Source organism: Melospiza georgiana, chromosome 3 (assembly GCF_028018845.1).
Source record: "Melospiza georgiana isolate bMelGeo1 chromosome 3, bMelGeo1.pri, whole genome shotgun sequence".
In the NCBI taxonomy this organism is placed as follows: Eukaryota; Metazoa; Chordata; class Aves; order Passeriformes; family Passerellidae; genus Melospiza; species Melospiza georgiana.
Window position 1 is genome coordinate 65,154,124 of NC_080432.1, and position 17,079 is coordinate 65,171,202.

At 36.6% G+C, this 17,079-nt stretch overlaps 1 protein-coding gene across 2 annotated transcripts in view; it reads left to right on the forward strand.

The window, feature by feature from the left end:
* The window catches only part of ADGRG6 (adhesion G protein-coupled receptor G6), a 109,959-nt gene extending 94,059 nt beyond the window's left edge, over positions 1-15,900 (forward strand). Inside the window, exons 20-25 of one of the 2 annotated variants that reach the window (XM_058021291.1) lie at positions 1,529-1,643; positions 2,724-3,007; positions 6,882-6,983; positions 8,947-9,099; positions 11,092-11,138; positions 13,159-13,234. In XM_058021291.1, the coding sequence (XP_057877274.1) occupies positions 1,529-1,643; positions 2,724-3,007; positions 6,882-6,983; positions 8,947-9,099; positions 11,092-11,105 (668 nt within the window). In that variant the 3' untranslated portion in view covers positions 11,106-11,138; positions 13,159-13,234. Of the gene's footprint in view, positions 1-1,528; positions 1,644-2,723; positions 3,008-6,881; positions 6,984-8,946; positions 9,100-11,091; positions 11,139-13,158 lie in introns of both variants that reach the window. The other variant, XM_058021290.1, reaches the window with a different exon arrangement.
* The last annotated feature ends 1,179 nt before the right edge of the window (positions 15,901-17,079 follow it).

Here is a 17,079-nt window from a genome sequence, read left to right on the forward strand (position 1 = left end):
AAAATGCTTTTTGTAAATGCTGCTATATAAAAGCTCTCTATCAGAAATACAGAGTAGAATTTATATCAGTGTGTGGTTTCCTTCCCCAGCCTGCAGCAGTGCCGGCAAGCAGCCAGCCCTCTCTGTCACCGAGTTCCCCCGTGTGCTTCTGTGTAAATACACTCTCACTGGCACTCCCCACCCAGGGCAGCTCCCAGCCCCAGAATGAGTGGAGAGACCAGATAAACTGGTCTTGTTTTCCAAAGAGGCCAGAGTGGGAGAGGGGAAATGTGAGTGCTGTGTCAGAGTTGGAGGACTCTGTCACACAATGAATGCAGAAACTTTTGCAGTTACTGCAAAGCCTATGGAGGTTTTGCATTGACTTTCAAAAACTTTAATTCCAGCTTAAATTTTCTTGCCAACAAGCACAAAGCCTATTGTGGAATGACAAACAACCAAAATTTTCTGAGATTTAGCGCAGCGTTTAAACTACCAAGAGATCCTGGCTGCCCTAAGCAATGTACACAGCAGGACAGAAATGGAAAAAGTAATACTGAAAAATAACTGCAAGGCTCAGGCAGCAAGACTTTTATTCTTCATTTTTGTCTGTATCAGGAATCTGTGGTTTCTCCCTGAATGCGCATATTGTGTTTGAAATAATACAACACAATGCAAAGCCATTAACCTTAGGCTAGAGCACTGACCTCAGTGCAGCTGATAATTGATGTCTTTCCATTGGCAACTAGCATCCTCTTTGGCAACCTCAGCAGAGGACAAGGACTGAGTGGTCGGAAAAGCAAATTAACCTCTTCCCCTTTGAATCTGTTCTGTTATAGCAAGGATAAGACATGTAAATAAGGCATATCAGGAAACATGCATTTCTTTTGTGTGAGCTGTACCTTTCTGCAGAGTTTTCTTCTGCGTAGTTGTCCATTTTCCCAAATACTCCCTCTGCTTTTTTATTAAAAAGTACATAGTTTGCTTTACGGAAGCAAGGGGACCACATATAATATGTATAGTGCTGTAGAAGATATATAATATGGTGCAGATAATATAATGTGGTTGAAAGAAACAGTGGAGAAATTACAGATTTAAGTTCGTGTTCCCCAGTTACGCAACTTTATGAATTCACATTAGCATAAAAAAATACCTCAAAAAATTCCTCCACTATATCCCATTTTTGCAATAATTTGTTAATATTTTCTCTGTATGATGAGAGCCTGTGTGCAGCTGCAAATTTAACTTTGGGCAATTAAGGGATATTATTTTACTTTAGTTAATTATTTTACTTTAATTTCTTTATCACATACCAAACTTCTTCTACCTTACAGAACATTACAAGGCTTATTCATTAATGCCTGTTAATTGTTTTGATAATTCTATATATTTGTACTGTTTGGAAAATTATTTCCTTCTACCTTCTCAGTGCAGTTTTCTCAGGATGCTGTGCACTAAAGTAATAGGGATAGAAATATCAGTAATTCAGCTTAGCCCGGTGAATTTGAAAGTTTAGGAGATTTGACAGCTCACGAGTTTTCTTGTGTTACAGGTTTGCCAGCTCTGGTGATAGCAATTGTTTTAGCAAGTGCTAATACAAATGCAAGTCATATTTATGGCAAACAGTTATATGGCAGAGATGCAAGTGGGCAAGGAGGAGATGACTTGTGAGTATTTCTTTTGATCTCTTGAAATTTAGCATTTATAGTTGCTTTGGAAAAGTCAATGGTGCATTAAACAAGCAAAAAGGGGCAAAACTCTGAATGATTAAGATCTGTAACATGAAGAAGGCTGTTAGGAAAATTGGAGGTAAATCTGCATTACCCAATGCCAGGAACAAACATGCCTCTGGCAAAAGTTTTTTTCATGAAAATAAAATAAAAATACTTGTTTTGGTTTGTCTTAAATGAAAAGTATATTTTCTAGGTAAGAACAAAAAAAGAATTTGTATAAAAATAGTTTCCTTTGTAAATCAAGCAGCCTTTTGCCAATGTAGTTCAATAGTCCTCTATGTTCTTCTCTTGAAGTCCAGATAATAACTCCAAATGCCAAAATTTTTATGTGAGTGCTCTTTTCCTTGCCTGGCAAAGCCTCATTATGATAAATAAAACTTTAATTTTTTAAATTTTATTATAGTTTCATGCTGAGCTTTCAGGCCATTTGCTGCAAGAGGAATTAGTTAGAGCTCTCCTATGGCTGTCTGTCAAATGGCTACCTCAAAAGTCCTGCTTCTTCTACAGTCATGTTCAAGTTCTTCTTTAGCTCCAGTGGTAGAAACTTGAGATTTTGACAGTGAAGATCCAAGTTTGCCCATTCTGTTTCTAAAGCACTCAATGCTTCACACAGATGACAGCAGTGAATTTTTGTGTACTGAGTCCGAACTTTGTTCATGATGGGATTGCAGTTCCCACCATTTCCCACTTTTTCTAACTAGTTTTAACTAAAGTGTGATACAACCCTCAGATTTCTCATATTTTAGTACTATAGGCCATAGTCACTTAAGATGCCTCTGGGCTTCATCCTGTTTCCAAACAGAAAATGGACAAATGTTTCATTCTACACTATATTTCTGCATCGGTGGTATCAGAAATCAGCTTATTTTCCTTTAGTTGTATGATTAATGGAAGGGCAGTTTCCATTAACCAAAAATGCTCCTTTATTTTATTTTATTTTATTTTATTTTATTTTATTTTATTTTATTTTATTTTATTTTATTTTACTTTATTTTATTTTAAATTTTTTTGCAGCTGCTGGATCAAGAATGAAGTTGTCTTTTACGTGACTTGTGCCGGCTACTTTGGAATCATGTTTCTAATGAATGTTGCCATGTTCATCGTGGTGATGGTGCAAATCTGCGGGAGGAACGGGAAAAGAACCAACCGGAGCCTCAAGGAAGAGATCCTGAGGAATCTCCGCAGCGTGGTCAGCCTGACCTTCCTCCTGGGCATGACATGGGGCTTTGCCTTTTTTGCCTGGGGTCCCTTAACTCTTGCTTTCCTGTACCTCTTCTCAATTTTCAATTCATTGCAAGGTAAGCTGAATTTTTGTGCTGTGAATGAATAATATTCGATCCATTACTGTTCTGGGGCATGCTATGCCCAGTGATTGGACCAGGGAAATTCATATCCAGGCTCTCCAGGTTTTCCTTTGATATTTAACCATCATTAGTTTCCCCTTATGTGGAATAACAATATCAACTACAGATGGTTTGAATATCTTATGTAAATTAATTATGGTTTCAACGTCTTCTTCCATAAAATGAGCTATATTATAAATAGAGCTCTCCCTAGCTAACATTCTGAAGTGTTCTCTGTTGAGATACATGCTATATGACCTTCAGCATTTCCTTTCACTGATTATAACAAATATAGGAAGCCTTTTTCCTTACTTTATTTCTGTAGGGAATCTGTGAAACTCATAAATATTCTATTAAGGCATGAGAAATTCATAAAATAAAATTCAGTCCTGTCTCATTGTGGAGAGATAGCAGAGACATATGGGATATTCTTTGCTTAAGAAAAATCCAGTGACTGTTACAGTCAGATTATTTTTCTTTCTGTTACTCAAGTTTTCAATATTTCACTTTTCCAGCATAGCTTGTCTTTCTGAAAAATGCTGTAAATTGTAATCACATGGTTATAAATTACAGAATGATATAGCTGATATTTATAAAAATTTAACTCAGAGCTAAAATTTGCATATGTCTCAATTGCCATAAAATTCTCTACTAGTGCTTGCCCTATCAACCTATAAAGAACAGCTAAATATGCAATGAAGAGAAAACCTTGAGGATATTGGAAGCCCATGTGTTATGCCATACACATATTGACATAAAAATTAAACTTGCTGGAGGGAAGGGGGATGGGAACCCAGAAAACCCCAAAAAGCAAACTCAAGAATGTCAATGAAGGAAACATGTTATGCAACACAAATATTGAGATAAAAATGAAATTTTCTTAGGGTCAGCAAAATATCTTCTCTTTACAGAAAAAGTACTTAATATCTCTCTGTGCCGATTTATCTGATACAGTTGAGATGCATTTACTGTGCTGAAAGATTTATTGAGCTTTCATGGAAAGAGAATCATGTTGTGGGTTTTTGTTTGGGTCAGTTTCAACCTAAAATGCTAAGCAAAATGACAAAAAATATTTGGATGTGGTGTTCTTACTAGAGACTGTTTTTTCCAAAGGACGCATTCTGATACTCCCCTAGCAGCCTAAGGAAGTATTTACAGCATTGTGTCTGTGTTAGAGATTCAGACAGGCCTAGAGAGATCAGAAGTATGGGAAGAACATGAAAAAATACTTAAATTCTGAAAGCCTTGCCAAGGGTCAAATTGAACAAGTTCTCTGTAACCAGAATTTCCACTGCAATCAATTAAGCTTGTATGTGCAGAGTGCATACAAGGTTGATCAACACTTCCTAAGTGGAGTAATGGCACTATTTAATGGAAGATGAATATTTGGAACACAGCTAAGTCAGAAGATGAAACTGAAAAAGATGAGAAGTAAATGTAAAAAGAAGAGCGATGAGATTTTCATGGATTGTGGTAGCAATGATGATGCCGTCTATGCTCAGGCACGTCAGATCAAGCAATAGGAGATAAAAATCTTCTCTCTGAAGGTACTTATTGCTGTGTCAGAAAGAGCTAGGCAAAGCTAAAGAATAAAGGAAGAGGATGTTTCACATCCTACATAACTGGTGCAGTGTTCATGTAACAGTAAGGGGATGGAATGGGGCAAATCTGTATCAGAAAGCATTCCCTAGCAGCAAAAAGCATTTCAATATGGCAAGTTTCTCATCAGTATTAGCAGCTTAATTATGGAGATGTTGGTAAATGCATCTGTTCTCTCTCATGTTTTTGAAAGCTGCATGAGTATTTCAAGCCATACCAGCAGCCTCCAGCAGCAGTTTTCTGTGCACTGGCAATGAAAAAGCAAATTGCAGCAACTGTTAGTGTTACTGTACTTTGCTGTTTCATCTACAAAGGAAATTCTTGACACTCTCTCCTTGACGCTCAGAGTAAAAAATATGGGAACATTTCTCTTTTGGCTGCTCATTTTATATATATGCCTGGACAAGCCAAATACTTTCAAGTCAGAGCCAAGTTAGAACCAAGCCTAGAATCTGATTTGTCTCTGGGAACCAAAACCAAAGCTGTACTACTAAAAGCACATTGTAAACTTAATGAATAATGAAATACAGAGAAAAAAATTCTGGAGACCAAGCCCAGACAGGGCAAAGGCAAAGTACTTAATGCAGTACATTTGTTTTGCATTACTATGGAATATGCATTTTCTTTTTAAATATTCAGAACATTCACTGCAATTTAATTAAGCATCGATTTACTAAGTTTGTAAGCTGTGTAAAAGCCCTAAGAAGAACTTTGGGCCACAAACAGCTTCATATCACCAGCCCTATAAGAGCTGATAGTGGTTGCAGAAAAATATTTTACCAAATGCAAATACAGTAACCATAATCCAAGAAAGGTCACATTTGAGATGCATTAGGTCATGCCTTTTTTAAAATGTGCTTTTCCTTTTTTTTCCCCATCAGCTCTTGAAAAACTTTGGAAATATTGTGTCTCATGACCCAGCCCCTACCTGTAGTTAACTGATTCCAGAGGTCTCAACCTGGCCTGATAAGCAAATACAAGTCCAATTCAATGACATGCATTACTGCAAAATTAGGCCTCAGCAGTTTGGAGGAGACAAGATAATTCTCCATAATTTGGATTCTCCAAAACATAATCCAAGCTATACCCTGCCATTGTGTTATGACAGCTGAAACATAGTAGACATTAGTGTTCAGAACTAGTCATGATGATCATAAAGAAATGGTTTTAGAGGAAGCTACTTGACCATGTTTGCACACATTATGTAGCATTTATTCACATCTAAGATAAAATCATGAGGAACCTTGCAATAGCATTTTGCTGTCAGGTGTTCAGCCTCGGGTTGGCTCTCTCACAGACAGTACAAGTAAAACAAGAAATAGGCTAAGCCACAGAACAACAAAAGATTCCACAGCCAGTGCCAGCCTGAGAAGATTCAGGAGCATTTCCAACTACTATATTTACCTTCAAAGTACATCTGTAGGTGATGAAAACATATCATACGCCCTGTTAAGACCTATCTTATCACATGGTAGGATGCTTATCTCCTGTCTTGAAAATAAAAACTTTAAAATTTCATGAGAAAAATCAACTCCACAAAAACATTCTTAAACACATTTATTACAATTGAGTATGAAAATCTGTTAGCTTTCTTTGGGAGCAAGAAGCTGGACTCCTAATCAGAACTTGTGAGCATATTAATTTTCATAATCATTAAAGTATGTGCATGTGATGCACATAAATCCATGTGTGCTTTTTCAGCACTTGGCCAGCACTCAACCCACTACATTAGGACACCCCTAAATGCTATTTACAAGATGTCTGGTTTTAAAAGAATACAGCCCACAGTTCTGTACATAGAGAACCATATCCAGGGGATAAAATATCTCCTTGCTAATATAATAGTGTTGGTATTTATTTTGCAGTCTCTCTCTTGCAGTCCTGTTGGGCGCAGAATAGTCATTTGCCTCAAAGAAAGGACCTTTCAATCATTTTCCGCTAAGAAAAAAAAAAGGAAAGAAAAAAATATGAACACAGAGCAATGCCAATAAAAGGCATCCTAATCTCTGTATTCTGATATACAGAGTATATTTACACATACTTACATGGCAACTAGAAGATGGGAAAACTTTAGTTAATTTCCATACCTCTTAAATGATGCATGGATAGCAATAACAAAATATTAAGATGATTTTTTTTTGTTTGTACTTCATTGTCTTCTGATTACAAATTTCAGTTAATCTGTTTATAAGTACATACTTCATTTTATGTTCATTTTCTTTTGTCACAGGTTTGTTTATATTTGTATTCCATTGTGCTATGAAAGAAAATGTGCAGAAACAGTGGAGGAGACATCTCTGTTGTGGCAGATTCCGACTGGCAGACAATTCAGGTAAAGGCAGTTCACTGCTCCCCTCCTTAGGTGCTGCATTTGTCTATAAAAGTCCAGGAAAACAGCTTGCTATGTTATTTTAATATCATACAAGGTAAGCCACAGATACGGGTGATGGTTTTGGAAGGCCCGTCAGACCATAAAAATAATATAAAAATAAAAAATCCAGAGATTCAAACTTTGTCATTCCAAGCCCAGTCTTATTCATTTTCTCCTATAATAAAGTATGTTGACTTTGAATTGCGTGTATGGTTAAGCTGATGTGCGAGCAATTCTAAAAAGTTGCATAGAAATATTACGACTTCTTTTGCTTTTATCTTTGCCTTTTTGTCCTGTCCTTTGCCATTGAATTCAGAGACTGTTAGAGACTCAGAAATGTAGAAAATCCCCTTAACAGAAGCCTGATTAGGTTCTAGAAATGAAGTTCACCTTCATCTGGAACAGTCAGAGTGAAAGGAGAGATGTTGGTTTGGACGCATGAGAAGTCCAATGCTTGGGCCACTATACTTATAGTTTCCTGCACCTTTGGCCATCTTGGATGGCATAAGACTGCTTTGTTCAGGCAACTGGCTCTTCCTTTGCTGTCTGATGTGGTGATTTGGACCATATAATTCTTTCTCATATGGATCTTGTTCAATGACCAGTGTTCAAATCTACAGCTGGTGTAAGGTGACATAAGGTCATTGCTTTCTATGGTAAGCTTTCATTTTGTAGTAAGAAAACTTCATTCATTATTTCAAAGGGTTAATACAAACTAGGAAAGTCATTTTCATTCTGATCAGCCATCCAATTTATTTCATATGTTCAGTTTCTATGTGATTAATCCTGTAACTCCTGAACTGATAAACAAAGATAGATCAAATTATTTCCTTTTTTTTTGTGCTACTGTTGGGCAGCTTGTGAATATGGTAGAAATAAATATTAATATGGTAGAAATAAAAACATTAAGGATTTGAATATTTCAGTGTGTGTGATGATTCAGTGTTTGAACATTTCAGGGTTAATGTGATGTCATTATGTCTGGCGTAAACCAGTTTATCTCCATGGGTTGGTTTTAATCTCCATGAACCTGACACTGTTTTCAGGCAGAACGGTGAAATAAAAATCAAATGTAAACTTGCAAAACTGAACACTCTAGCAACAATTTACTATAATTTGGTTTGATTTAAATCAAGACTAAAATGGCCCACGTGTCTTTGGCTTGGACTTCTCTTTCATTTTGTGAATTTAATGGAAGTGAAATAACAGTGAATAACAGCAAGATGACTAAATTGTGAAACCTCCTGCACTTACCAAAGTTGTATGGTACAAAAACTAGTTAGCTACTTTTATTCTACTGGTATTGGGACATTTTTGGTGAGTTTTTAAATGTTAGTTTTCTTCAGTCAGTTTAATGGTATTAGCTATTTAATTTCATTTTAGAAGTTGTTCCAGCATAGGAGCCTATTGTGTTAATGTTTGGACCAAATTCTTTAAATGTGAACTACTGAGTAAACTTTATTATGTAAATTGTGCACCAATATGCCAAACAACAAGCTAGTTGTTAGTATGTAGTATCTTCCACAGCAGCAGCTGCAGATCAAGCCCTCGGATGATAAGATCATTGTAAATGATCCTATCACCTTTGGATTTTGCTCTTCAGGTCTGGAAAGCCCTATACTGCTACAGAGTTCCTCTGCTCTTCTGCATTCTAGAAAGCCAGGTCATACTTGCAGGTCTGCTGTCCAGACAAACTATTGTTAGAATGTTAGAGCCACCAATTTCAACTGTTTTAGTAGAGTAAATCAAGTTGGAATACGTTTATCATTCTTAAGAACCAAAGAGGATACCTAACAGGAAAAGGATGGGGTATTTGTTATAAGCAATACTAAGAAATGCATCAGATATTTGAAATAATCATAATTGAAAAAATTAGGTATTTATTACGGTAGTTATTAATGTAAAACTTCTCAATCATTTTTAGATTGGAGCAAAACAGCAACCAATATTATAAAGAAGAGTTCCGATAATCTTGGGAAATCCTTATCCTCTAGTTCCATTGGCTCCAATTCAACCTACCTAACATCCAAGTCAAAATCTACGACAAATACATATTGCAAACGAAACAGCCATACAGGTGAGTTCTTTCATTGCAACCCAGTGCATCTGTGAGCCCACAGGTTTGTGTTAAAGGCACAGCAAGCATTTCTAACCCAAGGTAAAAGAGAGAAAATTTCATCAATTCATATAGTGCCGGTATTTTTTAAATATATGTAACTCTTTAATAAGAACCATTACCTAATGTGCAATACATCCAATATATAGATCTGATCTCCAATATGTTCCCATACTAAATGAAATAGGCTTGATGAAAGCAAATTTTGCTTATTATCCTATTGTAAACACAGGGTAGCCAAAGCACAGAGAGATGGCGTTCTTCACCCAAGGTAACATGAAAGCTGGCAGTACAGCTGGAAATAGGAATCAAGTCTTCAGAGTTCAAGTCCACAGCTGATTGTCTTGGTTAAACTCCTTTCATCTAACTGTAAAACATTTATGGGTAAAACGACAAATGGAGCCTACTCGGAAATGGATACTGTGTTCCCAGAGTACGCATTGTCTTGCCCTTCTGCAAATAGCCATATCTACTGCTTATTTACTTAGATATCAATGGCATATGTAATAAAAGGCATCATCTGTATTCCACTCATACCGTGAAAATGTGCTAATCTTAAGACTTTAAGGGAGCAAAGAAAGAGAGCAGCTGGAATGATTTGCAAGTTTGGTTGTGTCTGAGATAGTATTTCAGAAATTCACTTATATAGTTCAGATTTTTTTTGTTACTCTGGTTTTGTGACTGCATGTTTTTGTCCTGTGTAAAGTCACATAGCATTATTATACAATACTATTTTATAAATATAGTGGAAATAAAATCTGCGACCATATTTAACTCAAAGGTGTGTTTACTTGTTTTAAAATATTTATCAGAAAAATATGTTCAGATATGAAGTAGATGATTTCATTAGAATGCAAGTTATGTTATTTCTGAAGTATTAATTATTTTTGTTAAGCCCCCAATGTCTCATTTACGATGGGACACTCACCTTTCTTGATGCATGGCATAGTTTTCAGGAAATACCTTCTATTATTTTAATTGATGATCATTACCTGCTCCAGTTAGGCACAAACACTCCTTTTTTTAAAATTAATTACACTGTTGTTTTCTCACTGACCAAGATTCAGTGCGTCCATTAGCATGAGGGATTGTGCATCAGGCATTTTAAGGGCTTAAAACTTTATTGAGAACATGCAGAAAGTACATCTGCTTTGAATACAGTAAAAATGAGAAGTATCCTAGAAATTCTTGATGACTGATAGCACCTGAGCTTGCTCTCAGGACTGCTATTCACAACTGCACTGGGAGCACAGGGCTGGTGCCTGCCTCCCTGGGCTGCCTGTCCCTGCTGCCAGGTCAGGTTTGGGGTGCAGTGCACCCAGCTGCCCTGTTCGTTCATCTCTTCCCTGCAGGAGCACTTCTGCCAGCAGTCTTCCACAAACAGCATCTTTAATATGTGGCTATCAATTAAGAAGACTTAGTGCTGGAGTTTTTGCAAGGTGTTCTTGAAGCAAAACAAATAAACTGTTCCAGATAAGAAATAGTAAAGTTAAGAGAAACTTGCTCATATATATTCTTCAAAAATTATTAGCTTAATCCCATGCGTAAATTATTGCTTAAAAGGATCGCAGTTCTTAATGCAATCAAAGTTTTTAATATGAAGAATTTTTGGACATTAAGAGAATACAACAGTTTTCTTTTTATTTTTTTAAATTTTAATACATTTCACTTTGTTCTCCAAAATACACGTTATTGTGATACTCCACGGGAATTTTTGATTAACACTAGGTTTTTAAATACTGACGTATCTTCTCATGTGTAAAAATAATAAAAGTAATATAAAATAATATTCAGATTCTGATTGTTAATACAGCTGAACTTCTCAGTTTGCCAACTTAGCTAAATTGCAGGCAAAGAATGCCATAGCTACATGTCTTGGCAAGTCTTGTTGATACATACGGTACTAATGTGCTCCCTGGAATTGACACAAGCATTCATGTGTTTGTGGTGTAGATAATGTCTTCTAAGGCCCTTTCCTCATCAGTGGTGGAGCATTACAGGTAAAGTGAGAATTGCTTTTGTTGAATGCATGGTTGGAACAGGGTGGAGGGATGCTTCTTGCATGATGTCCTCATTGACACAGAGGATTTTGCTAATCAGAAACGCTGCTTCTTTCTATTACATCTTGCACCACTGATGCTCAATCAAAGGACAAGCATGCTTCAAACTCTGGGTGTCTGCACTCTGCATGGGGCACACAGCATTTAGAGGATACCACTTTAGAAAACGGACATTAATGTCCTGAAATTAATGCCTGTGAGCAGTAGTATGGGGAAAGGAGATTATCCTGAAATTACCCATACACAAAGCATACATTAAAAAGCAAAAACAATCTGATTGGGTTCCAGAAGGTTCTTTAGTATTTATCAAAGTTATTACAGAAAATTTAATAAATTTATATTTGGTCTGTGGCCATTACTGGATTAATCTTCTAGACATTGAGATTTTTATATCCATTAGCACCCAGAATAACTTCTAATGATGAATTATATATGCCTGAAAGCCAACCTATGAACTGCTGCTTGAATACAGAATGCATCAACCCTCATGGGTGAACAAAAGAGGTCACTATGGCATCTTGTGCCTCAGCTGTCTACAGACCCAAACCAAACTACTTGTAGAAAGTACTTAAATATTCTCTGTAACACTTCAGTGAATCAGAACTTAAGACGATCTCTGCAGAGAATTTGGTCATACAGTTCACACTTCAGGGATACATGATTTTGACCCTGTACTTAGATGTGAAGCCATTGGTTAGTAAATGCATACATTTGAAAGGCTCTCAGTACTCAGAAATTTGCCATTGGACATGGAGTTACTCACTGTAATTCATGAACATTCTTGCGTGCTTTGAAAATTCATCCTGATAAGCCTCAACATGCCTGTTTCTGTTTTAATGAGTGAAACTGTTTTGATTTCTCTGTCTGCAATCCATTTCTCCTTTGTGCTCTTTTATGGCTTGGCATCATGACTTTTCCAGGGATGGGTTACTTTTCTTTTCATTTCTAGTTGGTTTATTTCTCAGAAAAGTTTTTTATGAAGTCATGGTTCAAGTAGTATGCTTAATTCTTAAATGATCCTTTAACAAGGAATTTTAGGAGATTACTTCACTGAGGTCTTGTAAACAGCCATCAAAAATATCACTTGTAGAAGACATTTCTTCCCAGAGTGCTCCACCTTACTGCTGGCTTGCAGTGGTACAGATCTTGCCCAGTTTCAGGGAATTTATTCCAGCTTCACTGCGTGGAAGAGATAAGACAGAGAGCTCGCTTAGGACAGCATGCTTGAGAAAATGAGAGACAAGCTCTCTCCTTCTCATTTCTCGCTACGTTAGCTCTACCTACTGACCGTTCTCTGAACAGCAGGAATGCGAGCCGCTGAAGCGGACTTTCCCAGTCTGGCTGGGAATTGCCTTGCTTCTTTACCTCTTCAGTTCACCCTTGACATCTAGCTCATGGACTCTGAAGGGAGACCCCGTTTTACATCTTCTCCTCCTTAGTTTTCAGCCTGCACATTATGGAAAAAACAAGGTGAGGCTAGGCAATCACAAAGTTTTGGCTCTGGTTATCTGCTTCAGGAGGAAAGACATCCTCTGCTACATTCAGCGCAGATTATATTATTTCTGTGCCTAGCTCAAAGCATCCACTGTTGAAATAATTAAATCTGTTCACAGTCATTCTACAGTACTTTATTATGTGGAGATACTATTTATGGAGATCCAGTGCTATCAAAATATTTTTAGTTTGTAAGATTCAGAGCTTCAGCAGTAAATTAATATGTTAAAAGGTCATAGGAGTCAGTAACACTTTAGGCAAAATAATAGAGGGATAATTTCAAGAGATACCTGAAAGGTCTACCCACAAAACCAGACATCTCAACAGAATTATTATTTTAGGGCAGTAATTTAGTTCAGAAGTAGTGGCAATTGAAGGCATATCAATGTGGGAGTGACACATCTTTTGAACTGTGAATTTGCTTAAGAGGCTCTAACTACTTCTTGTTGCTTTTTCTTCCTCTTAGAGAATGTTTTTCTTGACAAGCCATCTTCAAAATTTGCCCAGGAGGATGGAGAACAGACATCAATCATCCCTGTCCATCAGGTTATAGACAAAGTCAAAGGATACTGCAATCCTCACTCCGACAGCTTCTATAAAAATATTATGTCCGACACATTTAGTCGCAGCACAAAGTTCTAACTGGGTTTCTGATTTGCTGTTTTTTTAAATCAAAGGAATACAAAATGTCTTCCTGTAATTGAGAATATTGAATGTCATAAAATGTGATCTGTTAAGTTATTTTTTCCCAGTTTATAGTGTTCTCCTGCAAACAGCTTCCACTTAAGGACTGATTTTTTTAAGTTTTTACTGTTGTGGAAAACGACAGTTTTTTACCATGGTATTGAGCTGTTTTTAAATGTGTACCAGCCAGCATGATGCCTGGACAGCTAATTATAATCTTGTAAGACTGAAGAACCACAAGCCTAACTTAAAATAATATAATCCAAACAGAAGCAAGTCTTGACTCCTGGAGAAAATAGCAGACATGTCATGCAGTACAGGCAAGCTTTTATTGAGAAGTTTTATGATGGTCTTTTTGTTTTGAAAAATATGGATTTTCCCTATGGCACTTGTTAGATTCTTGCTTCTTGAATGTCTAGTGCTCTTTATTCATAAGTGAATAAAACCCTACCACCGCTTAAAGGGTTATTTTAAAACATTTTTGCCTAAATATACCTGATCATGCAAACCTTACTCACCAAAACAGCATATGCTGTAAATGCAGGCAAATTTGTATCCATATACATAGAAAAACAGTTTACGCAGAGTTGTGTTTCAGCATTTATTGAATGGTATGCATGAAATGCAGTGTCTTCCATCTCAAGTCTGTGTTTAGTGTTCTTTTTTCACAAAACAAAATAACAAAAAGGCATTCAACTATATATAGTTATATAAATATATACCTAGAACTCTCTCTACACATATTTTTTATAACAATACACACAGTAAATATGACAGCATATACCAGAGACAATCTAAAAGCTATGGACGGTGCTAAAATTTAAGTCTAAATATTTAAATGCAAGATGAATTCTTTGTAACCCATGAGTGTCAATCTCTGTACTTCACATATACTGTATGTATAGACACCTCCATCAGATGGCATTGCAACATTAGGATAACCTGGAACACGTTTACCAAAAATAAATAACATTTTTCTGGGCACATAACACTATCAATATCCCTTTGTTGCCCTGTTGGATGACATGACTGAGGTTGTTTGATGCACAGAGTTTAGATGTTCAGGCAATATTAAGGGATTTCACATTGCTATGCTGTCTCCGTGACACTGAGGGGCTTGGGGGCTGTGTGCAGAGAACAGACAAGAGCATAAAATGCTTACTTGTTTTACTCTCTATAAATGTGTGACATATTAGCAAGTGACCTTGAGTGCCAAAAGGGCATCTCTTCTCATGAACCATGTTTCACCCCATGACGAGCTTTATAAAAATTGTAGCTGCGCATGTTTCTGAAGGCATGTGCTGAAACATAAAGGGATTTTTCAAGTACCGCATTCAGAGGAGAATGTCTCCTAATGGAGGTTTTAAATTTTTCAATTATCCCTTTTTTTAGCCAAAATATTTTTAGCCACGTATTTAATTATTTGCATTCAGAGAGCATAAAGTAGTGCTGAGATTTTTTGGTTGCCAAGCAGGTGGATGCTCAGTGATGAGGGACGTGGGTTTGTGCTTTCTCTGCTCTTTGCACATGCTTTTGTGTGCAGAGATCATTTAATGCTGTGACCGCACAAACGGCACCTTTCCCCTGGCTGCAAACACCTGGTGGGAGGAGGATGTCCCGATGGATCCCACCCAGGAGCACCGCTGTCACTACACAGACCTGAGCAAAACCTCAGTCTCATAACTGCAAATACAGTTGTGGTGTGTGAATGGAGGTCAGCCCCATTCACTCAAACTGTAATTAATAACGGGGAGGAGTGTTGTCAGATATCTTTAATAATTGAAATAATTTACAGAGAGATTATGTACAAGCATTTACTGAACTTATATTTTATCTTCCCAACTTGCTTAACTACTGTAGGTAATAGCAGCTTACTGTGAGATTTCTACCTGATTAAGATGTTCAAAAGTAAAGAGAAGGAGAAGCAAACATTCCTGAAAAAAATGAGGAATCAATAAATTATAACAGATGAAAAATATATAAATAAAAAACCCACAGCATCCTGAATGAAGCTGAGCTGTAACCTATCAGTTTAATGTACATCTACCTGTATTTTTGCTGAATTAAGATTTTTTTCTCTTTTTTTACTACCATGTAGTAATCATAAACTGTCTGTGTCACGTAGCTGCTCTTGAATGCTCTCAATTCTACAATGTAAAGCTTTCTGTTTTGTAGTTGACATGCTGTAACCTCCCTTGTACATATTTATTTATTTGTGAGGTTAAATATGTCAAATATACTTAGCACTATAATGACTGTTCTTGTTACTTTAATGCTAAGTTTCTGCTTCATCATAGAAGAAGAGGGAATTAATAATTTCTTATATGTTTTTTCTAAGTAACTTGTGAAACAGTTTACTATAGCTCTACCTTTTGCAACTTTGAGGAAACTTGTCAGTGTAATTTGTGATACTAGTCAGTGAAATATAGTGTAACAGGTTTGAAGATGGACTAAAATGGAAAGAAACCTTTTCAAGTAAACGTTTTTATGTTAGTGTTCCAAATAATTAAAGTCTTTTAATAGTGAATGGTTGACTTTTATTTTTCCTTTTTAGTGTTTAATGGCAAAAATTACACAATGGAACTCTGGAAAATAATCTTGTGGGTTTTTTAAGTACTTGAGACAGGTACACGCCTAGCCAAAACGTTGGAAATAAATGTGCAAGACTAACTCCATCTCATCAGGGGAACACATTTTGCAGAATATGCCTTTCCCTTTTGTAATTTATTCAATGCCACATTCAGTGAATGACCTGGAAGTTATGCAATCTCATTTATTTACGGTGGCAGTCATGGCATAGAAATTAAAAGAAAATCATGGCAACTGACAATATGCTGGGATGGTATTTTAAAGTAATACAAATGAATAATTTAAAACTCAGGAGTTATTCCTTTCTATTTGTTTCTCTGCAGCTGGATGTAGTCCCTCATTTTCAATATTTTCATTCAACCTATAATACTTTGATCACCGCTGAAAAATTTGATTCAGCCAATCACGTGATAAATACACACTACTGTATAAACAACAAATGTCACACACTAATGGCCTACCTTTACTTGCTTACCTCTAAAGAAGATGGAAATATGCTGAAATGTGTCAGATCTGCTCCCCTGCATTTAAGTCTCGAAAATGCACAGAATACGAGGATTGATATAAGCGGTATCTTTTAGAAAGCATTTTAAAAACCCCATGGGAAAAGTGTCATTTCATAATGAGGCTGCTGGGTGCGCTGTGTACAGCCTGTCTGTGTGTGTCTGTGGACAGTGAACACTGCCCTTGGGCTTTGTGCCTCAAAGAGTGTGGGACGACCCTCTGAGGGAAAGAGCCTGGATTTTTTTTCCCAAGTAGAATCTTGGCAGATGCCAAACTTGTAAAGAGTGATTTGCAGCATTTGGGGGTGGATTTATTTTTCTCCTCATTTCATCACTTTTTAAATACCAAGAACAATTTTATTTTAATCCTCTACTGTTAACAGCTTCCTACTGTAACCCATTGAGTTACATAAAATGCCACTTCATTTTATTACTTTTGAAAGGCTGAGCTATAATCAGACACATCTATGTAACTTCAGGGACAGCTACCGAGTTACAGGGCAGCAATGTGTCATTCATGGAGTCATTATAAAAAGTTTTTATGCATTTGCTGTATATAAAGATGCAAACCCACATAGGGGTCAACAACTTAGGCAAAGGGTTTTGGAAGT